This window comes from Triturus cristatus, chromosome 10, assembly GCF_964204655.1.
Source record: "Triturus cristatus chromosome 10, aTriCri1.1, whole genome shotgun sequence".
Taxonomy (NCBI): Eukaryota; Metazoa; Chordata; class Amphibia; order Caudata; family Salamandridae; genus Triturus; species Triturus cristatus.
Genome location: NC_140593.1, coordinates 224,796,620 through 224,820,461, shown reverse-complemented (window position 1 = coordinate 224,820,461; position 23,842 = coordinate 224,796,620). Strand labels below are relative to the sequence as shown.

Below are 23,842 nucleotides of genomic sequence, written 5' to 3'. Positions count from 1 at the left end.
TGATCTCTAAGGGCTTGTTGGCTTGCGCCCTGTTGCTTCAGGCTCTGGGATATCAAAGTCTCAACCCCTGCTCCTGTGCCTGGTTCACTGGAAGTGGATCCTGATACTTGCACCAGAGAAATTGATGCATCTCCAGTCTAAGTGTAGCAGCACCGGTGCATCAATGCTGTTTGAGGAGCAGAACCCAGTGCATCTCACTTATAACTGCCACATCGGGTCCGGAACTATCGTGACAAACAAATTGCCGCCACTGCATGGAGAAGATGGACACATCGCCCTTCCAGCGTGGATTAGGCCAGCGCATCCGCTTTGGAAACGCCACACTTGGAACGAGCACTTTGCTGAATGGACCCGACACATCGCCACCACTGTGTGAAGAAAGTCAATGCCTCACCTTGACTGGAGGCCGAACATTGACACATCGCTCATCTGCACCCTGCATCTGGCTGCTTGTGACCAGAATCAAGGTACAGTGTACACCAGGCCTGGGTGGCTCTTGTCCCTGGCCTGCGCTTCATCGCGGTTGGCTTGCACTGTTGACTTTACCCCAGTTCAGCGCGATCAGATAACCCCGATTGGCGCTTATCGCTTCTAAGTGCTAGAACTATTTTTATTCTTTAAAAATTCATAACTCAACTTCTACTAATTGGATTTTTGTCGTTTTGGTCTTGAATGATTTATAAAATCATAATCTACTTTTCTAAACCTGTGCAAAGTCTTTTTGTGGTATTTTCTTTGTGTTACTGTCTGTGTTGCAGAAATACTTTACACATGTCTTCTTTAGATAAGCCTGACTGCTCTCTGCGAATCTACCAGAGGGTGAGCACAGGTTATCTTTTAGTGTATATCTGGCTTACCCTGACTAGAGTGGTGGTCCCTACTTGGACAGGATGCATACCTCTGCCAACTAAAGGCCCCATTTATAACAACTTGCTCTCTCTCTTTTGGTGTGTAATTTGAATTTAATTGTTGATAATCACTTAGATGCCAAGGCGAAAGCGTTAAGGTCAGTAGGTGATCCCAGTGGTTTACTTAAATAGTTAATGGTACAAAATATAAGAAATGGTAAACATGTTATTTGAGTGTCACCAATGTAATATTTGGTGGTGGGTATTGTTAACGTGTGTCACATAGAGGTGGATGATAACATTGGTTGTGTTCAGGGTGAAGAAAACATGTTGACCAAATGGTTGACTTTTTAGACACATTTCCTGGGGAACTCTTCAGAGAATTGGACAGACTACTTTTATGTTGTATAACTACCAGGGGTGGTTTCTCTTTTAGGGCTCAGGGGCTGCGTCCCTCTGAAATTCCTACACCTTTAAATAAACGCATATTCAATAGATAGATTTATTTAGAGATGCGATCATATCTCTAAATAAATTGATGTATTTAGGTCTGGGCTGGGCTGTCTGTTTCAGGCTGCTGCCCCGCCTCGCTCTGAAGCAGGAGATGGAAGCCGGGCAATAAACCAACTTTAACGGTGATGCATGACGCAGGGCTTTTGGTTTTAAAGCCCTTCTTTGCCATTTTGGTCTCTGGTTGTATGAGCTCTGTAGACCAGTGACCTAATCAGCATCACGGTTTCGGGTGTCGGAAATTTCATCCCTGCGTTATTTCAGATGTTTGTCATTCAAAGACGTAGAGCCCACCCTTTCCTCGTACGTGTGAGTGGATGCAAGCACGTCTGATCCGGTGCCTTGTTCTCGGTAATGGTAAGTGTTTGCAAGCTAATGCTGTGTAATGTATATAGTGGTGAGACCAGGGCAGGACTGGCCGTAGCGGGCGCCGGGCAAACCCCCGGTGGGCCGCACAGGTGGGGGCCGATTTTGGGCCCCTGGGGGCTGTTTTTGTTACAGGGCCGTTTTTGCAGCATAGCAAAATTGGCCGTAAACCAGCCCTGGCAAAGAGATCGGACGCACCCCCAACCTCCTGGGGGGGGGGGGGGGGGGGGGCTGAGCACTTTGTCAGGGCCGGTTTTGGTTCCCAGTCCGGCTCTGGCTGAGACTCCTCATCACGCTAACCTCCCCCACTGTGACACTCCATGCCCTCACTGCACATTGCTCCCTCCTTTAGAAGTGGAGCTTCGGCATTTGCTCCTCTGCGAAATGGATCCAAATAAGGAGCAGGGTTCACTCTTGTTCCCTTGCAAAATGGATCCAAATATCTGAGTCTAGCCCAAAGCGAGAGATATGTGCTTACGGTGGAACATGTACTTACAGTGGCAAGTACTGTAATGTATGGCATTAAAACTGACCCTGTCTTCATGCCCCTAAGTTAACCCTGATGCCAAAAACATAGATTGACTTGCAAACAATGAATGACTTGTTACAACCAGCGTCTGTGGGTGCTTCTCGAAGTCTGGTTAAAGCATATTTGTCCAAAGTTAATGCTTCATGCAATGCAAGACACTGGGCAAGCATGCATTTTAAAGGGCTAAAGTTGTCATGCTGTACAATTTACACATTACAATAACTGCTGAACATATGAATGCAGGAAGATATGGGGCAGTTTTAATATTTCAAGACTACACATTCTCACTGCTTAATAAGCCTTGCTTTATCAATACATTCATTTGCTTTAAAATGGGCAATCTTTTTTTCATTTCTTTCAGGGGAGAGGGTATCACCCTGGACCCCGGTTTGTCCATTGAAATTGGTCAAATCTCTCACTATAAAAAGAGTCATGCCCAACGTTAACACCTCACCACTTTCAAATGTCATCAGCCACCACTGATAAATACATTTTGATTTATCACACATAATGGTGGCACTGTTCTCAAACCAGCCTTGGAAACCAAAATCAAATGTGTCTCTTACTTTTAATAGAACCTCTCCCTTTCTGGTCTCCCATCGAATTGTGCATCTAGTAGAAATAAGCGTTTTCAGTTAATCTGCACCATCATATTTGCTTCAAGTCCTTGGATTAATAGTCGCATGTATACTTTAATGACAATGCTTTATGGTAATTGTACTTGTTAATGCTGTAATAATTTTCACATTCAGCTTTTATGCAGCGTTTTGCCATCATTGTAATTATTCAAGTATGAACATTTCTTTACATGTTGCTTCATTATAACTCCTGATACGTGTTTTTCTCTATGTGGAGCTCTTCAAATGAGTGTTGCGCTTCTTTAATAGTTTTTGTTAACTGTGGCACTTTTAATCTGCTTTTTGTCTTCCAGATGATACAGTCTATTTATTTGTAGTGAATCACCCACACTCTATTACCACAGTGGAACTATTTAAATTTCAAGAAGAGGAAAATGCTCTTTTACACCTCAGAACGATACAACATGAACTTCTGCACAGGTATGCAAAGGGAGCAAGCTATTATTGCGATTTAATGGCAATTGTCCAACAATTATTTGGGGCCCAATGGCTTTTCGGCCCCTACAACTGCTATGCTTCTTAGAGTTATGCAGTGACGTGGTACACAACGCTACTCATTTTTTTTATTTTTAAGTCAAGCCTTCTACAGCGCATGCGCTCTTGCTTCCGAGACACTATTATTTACAGTAAAGGGCTTGTAGCCATCCCATTGCTGCTGTGGTGTTGGGCCTCCGGCCCACATTACGTGAATGGTAGACACAGAAACCAGGCGAGACAGTGTAGTAACTGGCCACGAGCACGTGCTCCCGGGCCTTTTTATTAGCGGGGCCACGTCACTCGTGACACCCGTGATGAATGGGTGTGTGGGTGCAGTGTGTCCAGCCCTCAGGGGAGTGGCTGGGAGTACAGCTTCCTGTGGGACACTAGAACGTGTCCCGCAGGACACTACATTCCCCCCCAACTTTATTGAAGAACAAACAAAACGTTAGTCCAACCTGTGGGGACAAAACAAACAGTTCTCTAAATACCACAGGGTCCATCAGTCTTCTGAGTCAGGTGGCAGGATGACGTCAGACAGGAGCTGGTGACTTGGCTTGCAGCAGGACCTTCTCGGTGGGCACCCGTAGTTTAACCTGAGGGGTTCAGGACACGACCGCTGGTGTGGAGACGTCCTCTGCATACCGTCAGTTCACTGGCGATGACCTGTCTTGCTGTCTTGCACGGCTTCCATTTTTCTGACGTCGGTGATGGTCTGTGGTGAGTCCTAACCGTTCCTTTTAGTGGGCTGCGTCGTGACCATGGATAGAGTCTCAAGTGAGAGTTCACAGAGGTGTTGCTGGACCGACTGTCCCTGTTGAACCACTTGGCTGTGACCGGTAACCTGTCGGTGGGGCAATGTCTCTCCTCGCTCTCCCGCCTGGGGAGGCCCGTCATCCGGGTTTCTGCGGGACTGTAGGGAGGCTGCGCTGGGGCCGCTGCTTGTGTGCGGTCCGGGAGCAGCTGCAGGACCGCCGAGGAGCCGTTACTTGGTCGCACGCACAACCCTCATGGGTGGATGAGTCTTGGTCAAGACTTGCACTCGCTGCCGCGGTTCCGGTGTAGGCCAGGTTCACAGGTGGCTTCTGATTTCTTTTAGTCAGCTTGTGTGGCAACCGTTTTGGACTCCAGTCCATCAGTACTCGGGGAGTGGTGCTTGACGCATGTGCTGATGGCTGGCGTGTTGATGGTTGCCAGCCATGTGGTGAGTCGGAATGACAGGTGGTGGTGACTTGCTGGGAGAGTTTGGATGTCAGGATGGACCTTGGCAGCTACGTGCCTCCACCTTGCTGATGTTGAGTGTCTGTGGCAGCTTAACACGTAGAGTGTGTGGATCCTCTCTTGCCTGGCTTGGGGCCACTGCCGACTCCATCTTGAGGCGGTGTGAGGAAGGACACTCAGGGCTGATCTTCACCCGTGGCATCTGCGGACAGGAGCAGGGATGCCACTTGACTTAGACTGCCGACGTTTGGGGATGGGCGGTCGCCTGGAGAAGCGTGGGGATGAGACGTGGTTTGCGCTTGCTGGGGCTTATGTTCGGTTCACCTGTGGAGCTGTCTCCAGGGACATCGGTCCGCCTTGGTGGCTGTCTGGTGTGTCAGGGTGTGCTCTTGGCTTGCTGTGAGTCCTCGGTCTTCTCCCTCTGCTGGTCTGTTCAGCCCACCTGTGTTTATCCGGTTTTCAGGGTGACAGGGCTGTCACTCTTCTTTCTTCGAGGGCATTGCGCTTGGACCTCGAGGCGGCGCGGTCATGGCGCCGGCTTCTGCCTTCGGTCTGGCGTGCTCCTTGCTTGCTGGGCGACGTGACGTCGAGTCGCGTGTCGCTGGCGTTGGCGCACCTGTTGCTGTGGCGGCCTGCCACATGGTGTGTGCGACTCCTCTCTTGCCTGTCGTGGGTCACCGCCGACTCCATCTTGAGGCAGTGTTGAGGAGGACACTGTGTTGCTTTCGGGCTGCTGCGGGTGCGACTCCTCTCTTGCCTGTCGTGGGTCACCGGTGACTCCATCTTGAGACAGTGTTGAGGAGAACACTGTGTTGCTTTTGGCCCACTGCGGAGCTTCGCTGTGGCGGTGGAGACATGGGTGCTCTCCTACCTGCGTTCAGCAGTGCTTCTTTGTGGAGAGGTCTCTATCTCTCGGGCGCCTGCCCGTGCTGTCGGATTCACTGGTGTGGTCTTCTGCTCGCTTCGGACTATGTGTGCTCCGTCTTCGCCTTTGGCGCTCCTTTCTGGCACTGGTGTGCCTGTGGTGTGGTTGGCGGTTGTGCCTGTTCACCAGAAGGGGCGGGTGATGTGACCTCTTCACTGGCGGTGGCTTTGGGCAGTCGTGTGTGGTGCGTGCTCTGCACCGGTCTTTCTTGTGCATGTAGTGGGGATGGTTACCTTGAGACGTTGCTGTCTGTCTGGTCTTCCACTTTTGCTGATGGTGGGTGTCTTTGGCGTTGCTGCCTGAATTTAGCTTTGAGGTTCTGGCGGCTTCTTGCGGGGTTTGTCAGTCTCCCCATGCTTTGCAAAAGTGGCAGGCAGTGCTCTTCTATTCCCCTTGCCGAGTCCTGGGACGTAGAAATGCTGAGGCCACTCCTGCGTGTGTACCTTGTTATGCTGGGCACTTCAGGCGCTTTCGTTCCTGGTGGGTCACACAGCCCATGCGCAGCTGTTTGGGCATGGAGAGATTTGCAATGGCGCTATAGGGCCGTGCCTGAGAGTTCCTTTACTGTTGGTGCAGACTACCAATCAGTAGGTGTAGCTGCCGCTGCAGTGTAAGGACTGTGGAGGCACCTCATATTCGCACTGCGGTGGTCTCGTGCAATTGAAAACCTCCTCAGAGGAGCAATGGTATAGCAGGATTGTGGGTGCCGGGGCCCTCTTACATGTGCTACTAGTGTCAGTTCGGACGGGCCTTTCTGCGTCTTTTTCTCCGTCTCTGCCTTGTCTCTTAGGAGACGGTGTGGCCATGTAGCCGCTGGGTGGTGTTGTGGGGTGATTTCAGAGTGTACACAACAGCCTTCCCGATACCAAGGGCTTCTAGAGAAATGCTGGCTTCTGCGGTGTGCTTCCTACTTCTTTGGTGCTGCAGTAGCAGCAGGTGGACATCAGGGGGCTCAGGTTATTCTCCGCTACCCTCCTGATTCAGCAGTGACAGTCTCAGTACCAGGCGGGTCATTTTCAGTGCTTGTTGCCTGGGAGGAGGTACCTTGATTAATTGGGTGGTGGAAGCACTTCCCTATGCCCTTTCAGTGCAAGCCACGTGCTTATCTCCTGGGCCCTGGCAGACATGCGGTGCAGTGGACAGGTGCTAGGTGGCGTTGTGGGCCTTTATGGCTGTCTCTGGTACTTTTTGATGGGACCGCATCCCCTTCAATTTTTGTATAGTTGCGGCTGACTCCTCTTTTCAAACCTCGTCCTGGACTGTGCTGCCGTATGCAGAGGTTTCTGGTGTGGAGGCGATGTGGCTATACAGCCACTGGGTGGCAGTGTAGCACTTCAGTGTTCAGCCTGGCAGCGTTTCACATGCTGTCTCAGGGCAATTGTGTAGGCTGGTGCCCGTAAACTTTTTACGGTGTGAGCATCCCGGAAGTTCACGGAGAAGGTAGGACAGTTTTATTTCTTCCCCTAGAATTGTGGGCTCTTGCGGGGGGCGACACTGATTGGAGCAGTGTTGCTGGAGTGGCAGGACTCTGGGGATGTGTGCGTGGTGAAGGGGTCAACCCACCCGTTGCCGGTGCTTGTTAGTCCTTCAGGAGCAGATGCACCGTTGCTCCTGACGGCCAGGTGGCGTTGCCAGTACTTTGGCCGTTTCCCGGGATTTCAAAGGGCATGGTGTGGAGACAAGGTCTCGCTCGGCCGGCGCGGCTGGGCACAGGCTCCTCTCTTTCCTAGGCCACAACGCTGTAGGTGTCCGCTCCAGGCGTCACACCCACCTCTCTGTGCAGCAACAGGGTAGCCACGAATCGGCACGGTCCCACCTCACCAGGCCGTGACGCCCCGTCGTCTCTGACCAGCTGCTGGTGATGGCTCATAGGTGAGTGCCGGTTGGTGCACCATTGGTTGCGTGATCATGGCGGCTGGGATGCAGGTTTTGAGAGCGGGGTAGTGGGGCACACAGGCTGTACAGCCTCTCCACGTCCTCCGATGGCATGACTGGCTCTTGTCTCAGACTGCTGCTGGCGGCGCCAGGAGTAGTCACATCGCGTCACGTCCCTTTTCCTTATGGGTGTCGGTGTAATAATGGCGGGTGGGATGGCCTGCGGGCACTTCAGGGCATGGGCGGGGTACCCCAAGGGTCAGGGCCTCGGGCGCTTCCCGCACAACGCTAGTGGCGGCAAGCCTCTGTTATGCCTCTTGGGCCACTGACCTTACGCTGTCGGGTTGGCTGGCTGGCATCACGGCTGCAGCGGCGGCGGTTTGTCGGCGCTGTCGGGACTATTCCTGTGATGCCGATGCAGGTGCTGGGTGTCCTTCTTTCTCTAGCACGGCCTCGATCTTCGTCCTGGCACGTATCATTGAGCCACCATGCAGGCAACACTGATCCTCCCAGGCCAAGGAGGCCGTGACCGGGTGACATGAGGAGCTCAGTCTCCTCGGCAGTCACGGGTGGCTGTAGACCGCTCGCCGGGGGTGCCGCTTGCCGGGCTTATTTCCCCTCCCCACGAGGAACAAGGAAGCAGAGCAGCAGGCATGCGGGGCAGCTACCCGCCTCGTCGCCAATGTGGTGTTGGGCCTCTGACCCACATTACGTGAATGGTAGACACAGACACCAGGCGAGACAGTGTAGTAACTGGCCACGAGCACGTGCACCCGGGCCTTTTTATTATCGGGGCCACGTCACCCGTGACACCCGTGATGGATGGGTGTGTGGGTGCAGTGTGTCCAGCCCTCAGGGGAGTGGCTGGGAGTACAGTTTCCTGTGGGACACTTGAACATGTCCCGCAGGACACTACAGCTGCCTCCTAGTTTGCCAGCAGAGGCCAAGTGCCACTTTTGTTGCTTTCTGTAGCACATGGACCAAAAACAGATGTATTTAACGTAATTAGTCCCTATCCACTGCTCGCACTGTGATTATCTCCCTGTTTTCTTGTACAGGGCCAGTCTTCATGTGAATGGCCTACAGATAGGCTATTCACATTAAGACAGGAACTAAAAACCTTCTTCTCTGAAATGCTATAGGGCTTTAGACCACACAAAGATTTAAAAGGCCAGTGCTTTGTTTTCCTGTTGCATGCAAACTGAAACGCTTCGTGGCTCATTTGTAATGAATAGCCTGCCTGCTTTGTCAAGCAATTTGTACAGTGAAACTAAGTTTAAAGAAGTGTTAGGCGTTAGTGATGCAAACGCCTTTTTTGCAGTTATATAAACCACGTATTTGACGGATTGCATTAAAGCGGTTTACAAGAAAAATTAGACTAGACTAGTGGCACATGTTATGGCATATATGTCAAATGCACAACAAAAAATTTGCAGCTATGCATGAAGACTCAGTTGGACACACAGATTGCACTGTAATCTAGACAAGTCAACCATACCCATTAGATTATGCATGCCAATACCACCACAGACAATATATACTAACGTTCCCTAAGCAGTATTTTAAATAACAAACCGAGAGAACGTTGTACTGGTTTCAAATGGGAGCGGGGCCTGCCAGACTGCCTACTCTATACTCCTCCTCACTCTTACTCCTTCTGCTAGTTTACATGCTGGCACTTAAAGCTCCATAATTAAAAAGCATTGGCAAAGCCAATAGGTCTGGCCTCGACCAGCCTTATGGCAATCCTTTTTTAGGTCTCGCCTTGCGTAGGCTGCGCGCATGCGCAGTCTCGCTGGCGAGATTTAATGATATGGGGATTTTTTAGTAAAGGGCATTAAGCCCCGCACCTCTTTTCCATTGGCTGGCGTCACCATTTATGCTAAACAGTGGCCAGCCATTGGAAAAGAGCTCCTTGTGACGTATTCGCTTGGCTTTTTTGGCCGTCCCATTTGGACGGCCTCGTCTGCTTTGCGTTCGTCGAAAAAAGGTTTCTTATCTTTATGGGGTCAAACACATGGCCCCATAAAGACAAGAAACCTTTTAGCAGACGAGAAAGCAGATCAAATGCGTCATGGCAAGCGCTTGTTGACCTGGGGAGGGGGGCCTCTTGCATGAGCGGGTGTACAAGCCCACAGATCGCAGATTGACCAGCGTCTGCCCTTCGCGGTAATTACTGCTCCTGCTAGTTTTATTTGTTTTGGTGTTCGCGGTCCGTGTATATATTTGTGGGTCTAGGTGGGGGGAAAAGCTTTAGACTCACCCGTCTGCTGGGTGTAGCGGCCGCTGATTGTCTGCGCTGAAGTAGAAATGGCACGGCAGCACGTTGCTGGGCAGGGCCAGCCTTCACGCCTCAGGAGCGATGCATATTTCACACGCAGTGCCGGTGTTCCGGTGGAGCGGGCCGCAGAAAGCTCTGGTCGCTGTGTTATGGCGCCAGTTGGTGGGGCAGTAGGCAGGCAGGCAGGCAGCGCCGGTAGTCTCACCAGCTATGGCGCAGCATGCAACACTCTTCGGCCACCTTGTCCCTCACAGCAGACACAACAGCGCCCTCGAGCAGGAACAGAGCGCAGGGCCGGGGACCACCGCCATCAGATGCAAGTATGAGTGCTTGCAGGCACCAGGGCTCGACCACCCTTGTCGCTAGTTGTTCAGTTGGTGTAACGGAGAGTGCCACAGTAGAGTGGGGACACTATTTGGAAAAAAGTATGGACACACAGGGAATGCTCTTCCGGTCACTGAACCACGAGGTGTGGGTCCAGGTCCCATTTATTGGTTCGTATTTTATGGCCACACCCTTTTCTGGCCTCCACAACATTGTTACTCCGAGAGTGTTCCAACAGTGGCACATCCCTCAGATCTCAGCAAGGTGGGGCAGCCCACCAAACATAACAAAGTCCAAGCAAAATGTGGGCTGCTGCATTGTGTAGGCTCCTGGGGGCTCTGGGTAAGATTCAGTTCAAGATCCTTATTTACTGAGGGTTGAGCGGGTGGTCTCATGATGAAGAGCAGTTTCACGCAGCCCACGTGGGCTGACACTGTCTTTTGACGCACGCTGCACCACGCAAGCACTGCAATGAGGTTTAGTAAATAAGGGACTCCATTTGTATGCAACCTGCAGTAGTTTTCCGTTTGCATACATCTTTCAGCTACCCATCTCAGTTCCAACAATTTACTCATGTGTGACCTATGGGGTTCAGAAGACAGATGGGCCCGTGCAGGGCTTTAAGTGGAATGAAAAAACTGGGGAGTCTTTCAAAGGCGCGTGTCCAGTGTAATCAAGGGCGTGGGTTAAAAATACTTAAGCTAAAAGTCTTTGTTTAGCATAGCGTCCCGCCTGAGTGCTATTTTGTTGCTTCTGTCATTGCATTCAGATATAAACTGCAACAAGTAACATTACACCTACAAATAGCCAAGACTATTAGCTTTGTCAATGGCTGTTAGTTGCATAAGGTAAAAAAAGCAACAGCTATGGCTTTGTTGTATATATTATTGAAAATGCTTCAGTTCTAAAATGATGATACTGATGTAACTTCAAAGGGACTTGTTATAGTTCTTTCAAAGGCAGAGAAGGGTGCATAGTTAAGATTATTTTTTCACCAAGAGTGAGGGCAAAAATGGAGAGTCCTATAGGGACCCATGTCAGCACCTGCTTTTTAGGTCTCGTGTGACGTAAGCAGCGAATGCGCTGCTCTCGTCTTACGAGGCTTCTTGGAATCGATAAGATTCCAGAAGCCTCGTCCTAGCTCTGTCTTCAGCTTTAATTTGTGCGCGTCGTTTGACGTCACAAATTATGCTAAAGGCAGTGCAATGATTGCACTGAAGGCATGGCAATCATTGCTTGTTGCCAACCTGTCTCCTTTTAGCCACGCCCAGCAGGATTGGATCTCTTACCAGCGGCGTGACACAGTAGGGATAGTAGCAGCTTGCTGCACTTTTTGGGGTAAACTTGTTTGTCAAGCAGACCACTTGCCAGAGGTAATGACTCTGTGGCGTAACATAGGCTCCCGCAGTGCGTGTGTGTGTGTGAATGGAGCTTTTTTTTATAGGGTTCTGGGGTGAGTTTACAGTGGGCAGCGCAGTAGCCCGCACCACAGACAGGGAAGGGTGGGCAGCCCCGACACCATCCATGCCGAGAGTCCCACTTCCCCAGTTACAGGCAGGACAGCACTGCGGAGGTAGTGCAGGCGATGCACCTAGCCAGTTCCAGAAGTTCTGCAGTGGCAGCGCACACACCACCTACTACCTGCGCTACCTACTGAGCCCTCCTCTTTCCTACAGAGCAGGCAGCGGAAGCTTTGCACTGTAGAGTCTGTGGGGTTGGGGCACCGCTCTCTCCCGCAGAAGCCACCAAGGATCCTGCTGCGCCTGCCACTCCACCTGGCACCACACAAACCGCTCTCAGTAACACTTCTGCTCCGCCTTGCTGAGAAACTGCAACCACAGCTCCTGTCCATGAAAAACACACTTGGGTGCTTCTTGTGTTTGTACCCCTTTGCGGCATACCATTTATTAATACCATGAACACCCACCCAAAAATAGTCACATGTAATTGCCATCCTATTCCAAAATGGCCACTGCGCATGGGCAAAGCTAGACTACACAAACCTCAAACTTCCAAATTTTGAATCTGTTACTGTGCTGCCTGTGGTTTTGTGTAACAAGACGAGGGAGGCTGCATCCACTCCTGGCGCGCGCTTGTTTTGTGGGGGAGATAAGGTGATTTGCCCATACTCACAGGATGTTGAGCGTGCTTGCCGAGACTCCAACCCCCAGCTTCGAGGTCGATCGCTCTAGCCGTTACGCCACATCCTCTGATAAATGTATGTGCACCCGTAAGTCTATGGAAATAATCGCTATCCTGCGTGAGTCTGTCTGCTGCTTTTGTAATCTCGCAGAGATGTTTGATGCACCTAGTTCTGCTGCCAAAGAATCAGCGCATGTGAAATGCTAAAGTTCGCTCAAGGAAGATTGGAATGAACCTTTTATGCAAATAAAAAACTTTCCCCGTTCTTTTAATCAATATTAAAATGTCACCAGGAGTCAAAGAGCGCAAACATATTTCCACTAGGGGTGGGCGGAATTTGCGGAATTAACCTTCGCAAATTATCGCGAGAATGTTTAAAATTATCGCAAACAAGCAGAAATATCGCGAAGATGCGGAAGTTTTTTTCCGGCATGTTCGCGAGATTTTCTGCATGGTTGCGGGTCGCCAACTTACCCATGTGGTTGCTTGCGGGCGCGGCCATCTTGTTTTGAGTTGTTCTCGCGGTGCATGATCGCGAGAAGAAAGACGTGATCGCGCGACGCATGACGTCACTGCGGGCGCGAACTGTCGCGAGACAGCGCAAATGGCTAAAAACAATACAACATCTCATGGAGAACGCGACCGGATCAAGAAAACTTGTCGGCGAACGCAGGGATTCAGGTAAGGCGATCGCGCGCGCGCAAGAATGTATCATTTTACAGCGCGAGCAAGAAACAAATTATCGCCAAGCTGCGGAAACCGGAATTTTTGACATTTTCGCGCTCTCCGCGGAACGCAAAAATGTCAAATTATCGCAATTTCCGCGAACGGAACGAAATTTTTGCCCAGGCCTAATTTCCACCAGCAGTTTGCCCATGCTCAATTTCACTGTGCACAGTTTGCTCATGTGCTGACAGTCTTAACCCACATAATGATCAAAATCAGTGCTTTTCATATTTGCATTCCGCTTTACACATTTAAACTTGGCGAATCCGCACCATGGAGCATTGCTCCCAATTGAACACAAATTAACAATACATAGTACTGTGCTAAATAGCTCCACAATGCCAATTAGCAGCACCTGGCAGTTTATCCAGTCCGGCCCCAGATGTACACATCACTAAAGCAAATATAAGGCTTGTTCTCTTCCTGCCAGTGTCCGTGGTGATCAATATTTAAGCGATAGCGCTGCTGTATATTCCCTATTGATAAATGCAGGAATTTCATTATTAGCACAGGCAGTCGCAAGCACCATCTACAAGGATAGTAATATGTGTGGACAGAGATCTTCTATTAAATAGAATCTGCCATCATTTTAAGGGTGTGGCGTATTTTCTGCTTTTTATGGGCTCTGAACAGAATTTTTGTGGACATTAATCACATTTACCGGACAAATACTGTACATCGGTTGCATTGGATTTTTAATGGCTGGAAGAAAATAAAACAAAATTGAAGGAAGAGAAATGAAAGAATACAAGAAAGGAGAGAAAGAAACAAAGGCAGAAGGGAAGAAAGAGAAGAAAGGAAAGAAAGAATAAAAACACAATTAGGCAGTTTTATTTTCCTGGATAAAGTTTAAGATATCATTAGTCAAATTGAGTCCAGAATAAAAGTGTTCTAAAGAATTGTCGGTTTATGAATTCACATGTATAATATTGAAGCTTTTGTTACCTTAATATGAAACAGTTTCAAATGGATTGCAATTTGTTATTCTGAGATTCCATTGGAGTGTCCTGTGTTTACCTGAGAAAGTCAGATAAACAAAAGACTTTCCCAGAAGGAATCTACAACTCTATTGGCAGGGTACAGTAACTGATAAAGTGTGGAATGTACCTGCACTCAGATCTTGTATAAAACATCCTGCTGTCACATCAGCCTCTAAACACAAAGACAATATTAAAAAAAAAAAAAAAAAAAAAAAAGAGGCACAAATTGGAAGTAGCTTGTGTGTGGATGCGCTCCTTGTGAAAGAGCAAAATATAGTCTCTCAAAGTGAAGTTATCCAGGGGCTGAAGTGAGCTGACCCCCTGTCCCTTCTGGTATGTTGTATTGGGCCAAAATAAAATGTGAATGGCACACCAAACGGATGAAGAAAGCTGCTTTAAAGAAGTATATTGTCCTATATTTTTTGTTACAAGCCAAAAGGTCTTGGCTAACGCCAGACCAAAAAATGTAACCATGAATCTACGAACTGGGGTATGATGGAGTGTTATTGCACAACACGCTAGGGTAAATTTGACCCACATGTCACAGGGCCGATTGTCAGATATAAATTAATATTCAAGGAATGTTATCAAGAGGTTGGTCTCACAGCATTATCAAACAAATGCTTCATTTCATAAAGCATCAACACTGCTGAAAGCTGCCACTCAAAAAGAGTTCATTGCCTATTGAAATTGCACCTGCATGGGGCAGATGCATGTGATATTTTAAGCCAGTTTAGTCTTTGTGGCCGACACTTTCCATTCTTGTATTTGTAGTCACATTCAAATAGTGTGTAAAGCTCAACTACAAGTCCCATTAAGCAACGTGTTAATGGCGGCAAAGTCATTACTAACTTATTGTATACGACTTGCGGTCACCCTGCATGTGTATCAAGGGGCTGAATGTACCGGTCACAGAAAAGTCCCAAAATGCTTATTGGTTTCGAATATCTCATTGGTATCAGGCGCTCAGCCTATGAAATTCCCTGGTAAGCTAACTTCTAAAGCAGGACTAAAATGTACATATTTTTTAAAGGATACTAGCTGCAGTTATGACCTAGCATGAATTCTTGAAATCTAACCAGCATATATTTCAATGGTTTGAGGCTTTTTTCAAACTTATGAGATGACTCCACATCACCAGAGTAACATATGGCAGGGATGGTCTTTCATCTCATACTACTTCATTCTGGAAGAATTTACTTGATTCTTTTCTGTTATCCCTAGTGATAGCTCAGTGGGGGTGCACAAACCCAAAGACGTGCAGTGAGCATGTGAATAAATGAAGGGACTCACTCTTCCGATGTTTAGAAAACCAGTATCACATTCTTTGTGGTTGCAGAGCTCCCAAGTTTCTCAAGTCCATATGTGTCTAGTATCTACAAAGGCAAAAAGGCAGCAGGGTGAAAGACAACTGCACCACCTAGGCTAGTCACAGAAAGTAAACTAAGGTCGTATTGTCCATCTCAAATGATCAGCTGCCACATGACCACATATAAATTCTAGAACAAAAGCTGATGAGAGGCAACACAGAATCATCAGCTTATGATAAACATAAAGCAAAGTTAAGTCTTCAGATGTTGATTGCAAATCCTTTTATTTTTCAAATGTCCGTTTTGTACATGTGGAAAACAGCCAAGGCGTTTCACCCTTCACAAGGGCTTCTTCAGGGCAATATCAGGTAGCCAGAATCATGTATCAGTATGTTGATATCCGCAGTGAGTGAAGTCCAGTTGATGGACAAAGATTCCATAAATGAGGCCTAATGCCAATGGCGAGCATCCTTATGTCCTTAGTCCAAGTCAAGGTGTAAGTTGCCTAAACGGCAAAGAAATAATTCTTTGGGGCAATTTGTAACCCTCCAGTGTAATGAGTAATAGTACTTTTTAAATCTTGTGTTCTGATACAGCCTGTGTCTGGCACCAAAACACAGGCCGTATCCGAACACACGCCTCGACTTGGACTTAAAAAGGTTTGCAATCAACATCTGAAGACTGAATTTCGCTTTATGTATACCATAACCTGTTGATTCTGTGTGTTGCCTATCATCAACTTTTGTTCCATATGTGATTAGTTCACCCACACCAGGATTTTGCCATGCATTCTGTTGCTTGTAGTCCTGATTGTCAATTTATAAAAATGCAGTCTGCATGTCCCAGAATGGAAAGGTAAAAACGTGGCCTCGAAGAGCTACTCACAAATGCAAATGGAAAATCGAAACGTCTAATGATGATAGCAACTATTCGTCCAATATTCAGAGGCAAATTGGTTTTAGATTTGCACCACAGGAAAATCGTTTTCTTCCTATTTTAGAAAACTTCAGGTTCCAATGGTTTGTAAAAATAAAAACTCAAGATAGACACAATATATCACAGTTATTGTAAATATATTTGACCTTTTATGCATAACATTGAAAAAAATGTTATTAATCGTAAAATAAATGTGAATAATCAAGGTGTCACAGTGATATCAAGTGACCTGCTAATCTTCATTAATCCACCATCTCAGCAAACTCCGCCAAGTGGGCAAATTCACAGCATATTTGTTGTCAGTCTCAGCAGAAAGGCCTGAGAGTTGATTTGTGTCATGGTATGATACCACAACTCAAGCAGTGGGGGTGGCTTTGCAAATCCATGTTGAGCTCTGTTGTGAGATGATGGAAAATACAGGGCCCGTCCACTGGTCTGGATCTGGTCTTTTTAATTATAAATACTTTTTTTTTATAAAACTGTTCTAAAAAGAATAAACAATACACCAGCACATTTGGGCACGAAGATGATAGCCTCTTTTTTATAAAGCCATAATTACCAAGTGTTGACTAGAATTATGACGCATCATTTTTAGGTCAAGCATATACAGCGTATGCTCTGTCTCTCCAAGACCTGCTGAAATCTCTTCTGTGGGCTTGCATCCCGCCCATGCATTTTCATTCCTTCTTTTAATTGTCCTTCAAAAAGCCTTCCTTGTGACTGGCCGATTCTTAATTTTTCTCCAACCTTCTTGGCATTTGTATCCTCCCACGAAGCAGCTCCTAACTTCCAGTGTTATTAAACCTTTGTGTTTTCCTGTTTATTTTCGGGGTCTTTTTTTATTTCTTCCAGACGCTCTGCTTTGAGACCTGCTTTGGTGTGTTGTTTCTTCCCCAACGCGGTTTGTAATTGGAGTTGTTTTAAATGTGTTGCCAACCAATGTTTTCTATTGTGCTTTTGATATAGACTTCAACGGAAACAAACACGCTTTTTTTAATAGAAATCAAAACTTTTTAAAAATGCTTTAAAATGTTGTTACATTCTGTTTCTTCCCTGGTGTGGTAAAACATGGATTTTTAAGTACAGATTGGGAAACGTGCCCGTTTGCTTTCAAAAACTATTTATTTAATTTTTGAAAGCGCACACACGCTTAATTAAGCGTTTAAAAAAAGTTTCTTTTGTTAAGTTTTAAATTGTGTGCAGCCGTCAAATGTTTTTGTATAGTTATAAAAAAAATTGAGCAACCGCTTGCCCCAGCCATGCCTGCTCATTAGAGATGCTATGGTGTTAAGAACTATTGCTGGTGCTTACTTCCCAGCACTGAAGATTTGGACTCTAACTCTTTGGAGGTTAAAAAAAACCCATTATATTGATCATTCTCATATTTGTTATTTGCAGAGGCATCTTACTGTTTGCCTATGCCTTGTAATGCCCCCCACCCCACTGCCCATATTGCATCCCAAACATTTTAAATATGCAGACATTCTACCTTATTACGTGAAAACAAAGCTTTTGTAATACGTTTCGGATACACCTGCTTGTCAAAACATTTCTTTGTGCGAAAAGTGCACATATCTCTTACGATGAGTTTTAACATGAATTTTTTTACATAATGTACAATGTGTGGAGTTTTACATTGTCTTTGTGTTAACTTTGGGAACTTGAGCAGCTGTTTGCTCCAGCTATCAATCAATCAATCAGTTAATTTGTAAAGCGCACTACTTACCCGCAAGGGTTTCAAGGCGCTGAGGGAGGGGGGGGGCGGGGTGCTGCTGCTTCTGGTCGAAAAACTAGGTCTTGAGTTATCTCCTGAAGGTCAGCAGGTCTTCGGTTTGTCGTAGGTTGAGGGGGGAGGGTGTTCCAGGTCTTGGCGGCGTGGTGGGAGAAGGACCTGCCTCCGGATGTGGTTCTATGGATGCGCGGGACCGTGGCCAGGGCGTTGTCGGCGGAGCGGAGTTTCCTGTTGGGTACGTAGAAGGAGAGTTGACTGTTGAGATAGGCTGGGCCGGTTTTGTGGAGTGCCTTGTGTGCGTGGATCAGGAGCTTGAAGGAGATTCTTCTGTCGATGGGGAGCCAGTGCAGGTTCCTCAGGTGGGGGTGATGTGGTCGCGGCTCGGGACGTCGAGGATCAGGCGTGCAGAGGCGTTCTGGATTCTTTGCAGTCTGTTGATGAGCTTGGTCGGGGCTCCGGTGTAGAGGGCGTTTCCGTAGTCGAGTCTGCTGCTGACTAGGGCCTGGGTGACTGTTTTCCTTGTGTCTGTCGGGATCCATTTGTAGATCTTGCGGAGCATGCGGAGGGGTTGTTGAAGCAGGTAGAGGAGACTGCGTTGACTTGTTTGGTCATGGTGAGTTTCGAGTCGAGGATGACTCCCAGGTTGCGTGTGTGGTTGGTAGGAGCCAGGGGTGTCCCCAGCGATGCGGGCCACCAGGAGTCTTCACATGCTGAGGGGTTCAGCTTAAGTCTGCTTTCCTCCATCCAGTCGGCGACAGCCTTCATTCCCTTGTGGAGGTTGGATTTGGCGGTGAGGGGGTCCTTGGTGAGGGAGAGGATTAACCCTGGGCGCAGTGCTACGCTCCGGCCGCGGAGTGTGCGTAGCTTTGCCTACTTAGCGATTCGCGATCCGCGAAGTAGGCATAGGGCATGCAAGCTATGCACACCCATGACGGAGCGAGTTGCCCGCCACCCGCCTCCCTCCCGCCCGCTTTTAAAATACATTAAGTATAATGTTAAACTTTTAAAAACAATGTTTAAGTAAATTAAATAACTTACCTGAGCTGTGGCGTCCCGGGGCTCCCTCTTCCTTCTCTTGCCGACGACTTCCTCACAAATGCGCATGTGCAGCCACCCGCGCATGTGCATTTGTCGTGACAGATGCGCATGCGCGGGCGGCCGCGCATGCGCATTTGTGAGGAAGTCGTCAGCGAGAGAAGGAAGAGGGAGCCCCGGGAGCCGCAGCTCAGGTAAGTTATTTAATTTACTTAAAACTTGTTTTTTAAAAGTTTAACATTATACTTAATGGATTTTAAAAGCGGACGAAAGGGAGGCGGGTGGCACGTAGTGGGGCTACGCGGAGTGGGCGGGTGGCCGTAGATTTGCCCCTACTCTGTAATGCTCCGCGTAGCCTCACTACGCCCACTACGCCCAGCCTTGGAGAGGATCAGCTGCGTGTCGTCGGTGTAGGAGATTATGTTGAGGTTGTGCTGTCGGGCGATGCGTGCGAGTGGTGCCATGTAGACGTTGAACAGCGTCGGGCTGAGGGAGGATCCCTGTGGGACGCCGCAGATGATCTTGGAGGCTTCGGACCGGAACGGGGGGAAAGGCGGACTCTCTGAGTTCTGCCGGAGAGGAAGGAGGTGGTCCAGTCCAGGGCCTTGTCTTGGATCCCTGCGTCGTGGAGGCGCCTGCGTAGTGTGCGGTGGCAGACGGTGTCGAAAGCGGTGGAGAGGTCCAGGAGGATGTGGGCCACCATCTCGCCGTTGTCTAGCAGGATCCTGATATCCTGTCTGTGGCGGCGATGAGGGCGGTCTCGGTGCTGTGGTTGCTGCGGATCCTGATTGGGAGGGGTCCAGGATGCTGTTGTCTTCGAGGTGACGGGTGAGCTGGATGTTAACTATCTTCTCGATGACCTTAGCTGGGAACGGAAGCAGGGAGATGGGCCGGAAGTTCTTGAGGTCACTCGGATCCGCCTTGGGTTTCTTCAGTAGGGCGTTTATCTCGGCGTGCTTCCAGCTCTCAGGGAAGGTAGCGGTCTCGTAGAAGAGGTTGATGACGTTGCGCAGGTTGGGTGCGATGGAGCTGCCGGCTTTGTTGAAGATGTAGTGTGAAAGAGGGTCAGACGGGGAGCCGGAGTGGATTGTGCCCATGGTCTTGATTGTGTCCTAGATGCTCACGTTGGCCCAGGTTGTCAGGGGGTCGTGGTCGATGGGGTGCGGTGGGTCCGGTGTGTCGGGCCTGTAGGGGTCATCCGGGGGTTGTAGCGGTCATGGATGTCGGTGATTTTGCGGTGAAAGAAGGTGGCGAGGGAGTCGCACAGGGCTTGCGATGGCGGAATGTCGTTGGCGCTGGAGCTGGGGTTGGAGAGTTCCTTCACGATGCTGAAGAGCTCCTTGCTGTTGTGTGCGTTGTTGTTGAGGCGGTCTTTGAAGGAGGTCCTTTTTGGCGGTCCTGATGAGGTGGTGGTGGTTGCGGATGGCGTCTTTGTGGGCAGCACGGCTGTCCGGCGTCTTCTCGCTGTGCCATTTGTTCTCCAGTTTCCGGCAGGTGTGCTTTGATGCTACGAGTTCCGGGGTGAACCAGCTGGCTCTTTGGCTGGTGTCTCTGTTGGTTGGCTTTTTCAGCAGGGCTAAGGTGTTGGCGCAGTCGTCCATCCAGCGTCTGAGGATGCGTGCACCATCGTCGGGGTTGGTGGGGTTGGTCGGTGGGTTGAGTGCAAGGTTTGTCTGTAGTTGTTCTTCAGTGACTTTGCCCCAGCAGTGGCGGGAGATCTGTAGGGTGCGGTGGTGTCCAGGTGAGTTCAGAGGCATGGCGGAAGGCGACGTGGGGGCTTGAGGAGAAGATGGCACCGAGCGTGTGACCGGCGATGTGGGTCGGTGTCGTGACGAGCTGTTTTAGTCCAAGGTTGGCGAGGTTGTCGATCAGGGTGGAGGAGTTGCTGTCGTTGTTGTTCTCCAGATGATAGTTCAGGTCTCCGAGGAGGATGTAGTCGGTGGAGGTCAGCGCGTGCGTGCTGATGAAGTCTGCGATGGAGTCGCAGAATTGTGGTCGGGTCCGGGCGGTCTGTAGACGAGGGTGCCTCTTAGGGTGGTCTTGGGGTCCGTGTGGATCTGGAAGTGCATGTGTTCGGCGGTGCTGAGAGTATCATTGGTGTTTGTTGAGACCCTGATGGTGTTCTTGTGGACGATGGCGATTCCTCCTCCGGCTCCGTTGGTGCGGTCTTTGCGGGTGATCTTGTATCCATCGGGTATGGCTATGGCGATGTCTGGAGAGGAGGCTTCGTCCTTCCAGGTCTCGGTCAGGAAGGCGACGTCCGGGGATGCGGTGTCGAGTAGGTCCCAGAGCTCGACGGCGTGTTTGCCAGCGTATATGGAGAGGTGGGGAGGGAGGAGCAGCTGGGAGGCGGGTGGCAGGGGCAGCAAATAAGGGGGGCGGGGCCGCAGGAGATGCAGCGCGTGGACGGGAGCAGGGAAGCGAAGCGGTTGCAAGGTAGGGAAACAAGGCAAAAAGGGGTACAGAAGCAGAAAAGGGGGCACAGCAGCAGCCGGACAGATGGGCTGGGACACAGAGCAGAAAGGTCGCATCAGGGGCGGGAGGCAGACGAGGGACAGAGGGAGAAAACCGGGCAGTGGGGGCACAGAAGTAAAAGACTTAGGCGGCAGCAGGCGTCAGCAGGAACGCAGGCGGAGCTGCAGCGGGGATGGGGCCACCTACCAGGCAAGGTCAAGGGTCGCTCTGCTATGTTGGCATGTTCGAGATACTCAGATGGCAAAAAAATATCTCGGGTGCCTTATATGTCAGCGGAGTTCAAAGAGTTTTAAAGTGCCTGGGGAAAAGGCGAACTAGTTGAGGTGGTAGGGGCTTCTCACTCCTACGTGAAATTAGTTTTTTTTTTTTTTTTTTTTAACATATTTGTTACTAGAACAGCTATGTTGCATTTCCATCTTTTTAAAGTTAAGCAGCCAAAAGCATTACATTAATAAGTTGTGCAACTAATTAAAGAGGTCACAGCGGTGAGCGGGGGGCAGGGGGGTACAGAAGAGGAACGGGTGTACAGAAGGAGGGCAGAGGAGTACAGAAGAGACACGGGCAGACAGAATGCAGGCACAACAGAGAGCAGATACAAACCTAAGGCCACCCCTGGCCACCAGGGATAAGGCGCAGGTGGTAGCCTGCGGGTGGTGGAGGGCCTCGACTTAGGCGGCAGCAGGCGTCAGCAGGAACGCAGGCGGAGCTGCAGCGGGGATGGGGCCACCTACCAGGCAAGGTCAAGGGTCGCTCTGCTATGTTGGCATGTTCGAGATACTCAGATGGCAAAAAAATATCTCGGGTGCCTTATATGTCAGCGGAGTTCAAAGAGTTTTAAAGTGCCTGGGGAAAAGGCGAACTAGTTGAGGTGGTAGGGGCTTCTCACTCCTACGTGAAATTAGTTTTTTTTTTTTTTTTTTAACATATTTGTTACTAGAACAGCTATGTTGCATTTCCATCTTTTTAAAGTTAAGCAGCCAAAAGCATTACATTAATAAGTTGTGCAACTAATTAAAACTTTCTTGCATGCTTCTATATTTGTGTAACTCTCTGACCCATCGTATTGTTCACATAAGTCTGTGAATTGCCCGCACTTCCTATATTATAATGAAAATATTTGTAATGCGCACACATTGTACATAATTACTATAAAACAAACATTTTTATTACACTCTGTAAACGTGTCTGCTGCCTTAGGACATCTATTTTTTTTTTTTTTTAAATATTTTTTATTATTTTTGTTTTTCAATCATCATCATAACATCCTCATATTTTGCATAGAGTACATGGTTATTACCTGTCCTCTGTCCATTATTGTTCAAAGTTGTTATCCTTTCCAAACATAGGATTACATATTGTCAACTATTTACGGTGTCTCGTGGTACATCAACAATTATTGCATACTAGTATCGGTATCGCTCAACCCTCCCGAACAACATTACTACCCCTTCCCACCCCTACCTCCCCCTCCAGTGTGCTCCACCGCTGCGTATAATTCCCAATGTGAAGTGGTCTATAGATGTTTACCTAAAATGTGCCTTCTCTGTGGTATAGCCTCCCTCCCCATGTAATCTGGTACTCTCCCTGTCTACAGCACTTCCAATCCCCGCTTTCCCCCCACTGCTCCCAATGGTCCGCAGTCTAGTGGAGGGTCAGGTTCATCTTCCAGGTCCCTGTCGGACCTGCGCAGAGCCTCAACTAGCGCCTCCCAGGCACGCGCCACTTCCAACATCGTCTCTTTCTGCGACCTATGTGCCAGCCGTAGCTTAATCACACTTTCACTCGCTGCCCACTTAAGAAATTCGTGTTTCCATCTCTGCACCCTAGGTCCCTGGCTGTGCTTCCAATGGCTGGTTATCTCCCTTTTAGCTAATAGCAGTCCCAAATCTATAAATTTGCTGGTCACTTTGTTGTGTTTTGTATGCGGAAACCAATGCAATAAACTCACCCCCATGTCCTTGTTAAGTGTTCGCTCCATTGTCAACACCAGTGCCGTTATTACTTCTCCCCAATATACTGTCCGATTCGGGCAGGACCACAGCATATGCCGAAAGTTCGCATCTTCTGTCCCACATCTAGGGCAGCCAGCCTTTTCCACCCTAAAGAACTGCTTAATATGCTTCGGGTCATATATGCCCTATGTAACACGTAAAATTGTATTAGCTGGAACATAGCGATCCGTGTACTCTTCCATGCCCTTTCCACTAGTTTAGTTGCCTTAGGAAATCTATGTGCTTAATTTCCTAAAGCGCATACACGCTTCATGATGCGTTTTAAAAAAGGTTTGTTATTTTAGTCTTAATGGGGGGGGGGGGATGTCTGTGTCTGTCTCTCCGATCTTTTGGTTTATTTGGTTTAATCATTGTAACTTGATCTACTGCTTTCCACAGCATTGCCATCTTATCAAAGATGTTATGGTAGTAAAAAGTATCTCTGGTGTCCTCTATTCTAGGCGAGTCCATCTTTTAATAAACAGCAACTAGTGAAGAGGTTCACCAGAAGAGGCGGTGGA

At 48.8% G+C, this 23,842-nt stretch overlaps 1 protein-coding gene across 1 annotated transcript in view; it reads left to right on the top strand.

The window, feature by feature from the left end:
• Positions 1-23,842, top strand: part of LOC146789243 (serum paraoxonase/arylesterase 2-like) — a 403,316-nt gene that overhangs the window by 271,165 nt on the left and 108,309 nt on the right. Inside the window, exon 5 of the mRNA XM_085630862.1 lies at positions 3,185-3,311. Within this exon, the coding sequence (XP_085486988.1) occupies positions 3,185-3,311 (127 nt within the window). The remainder of the gene's footprint in view (positions 1-3,184; positions 3,312-23,842) is intronic.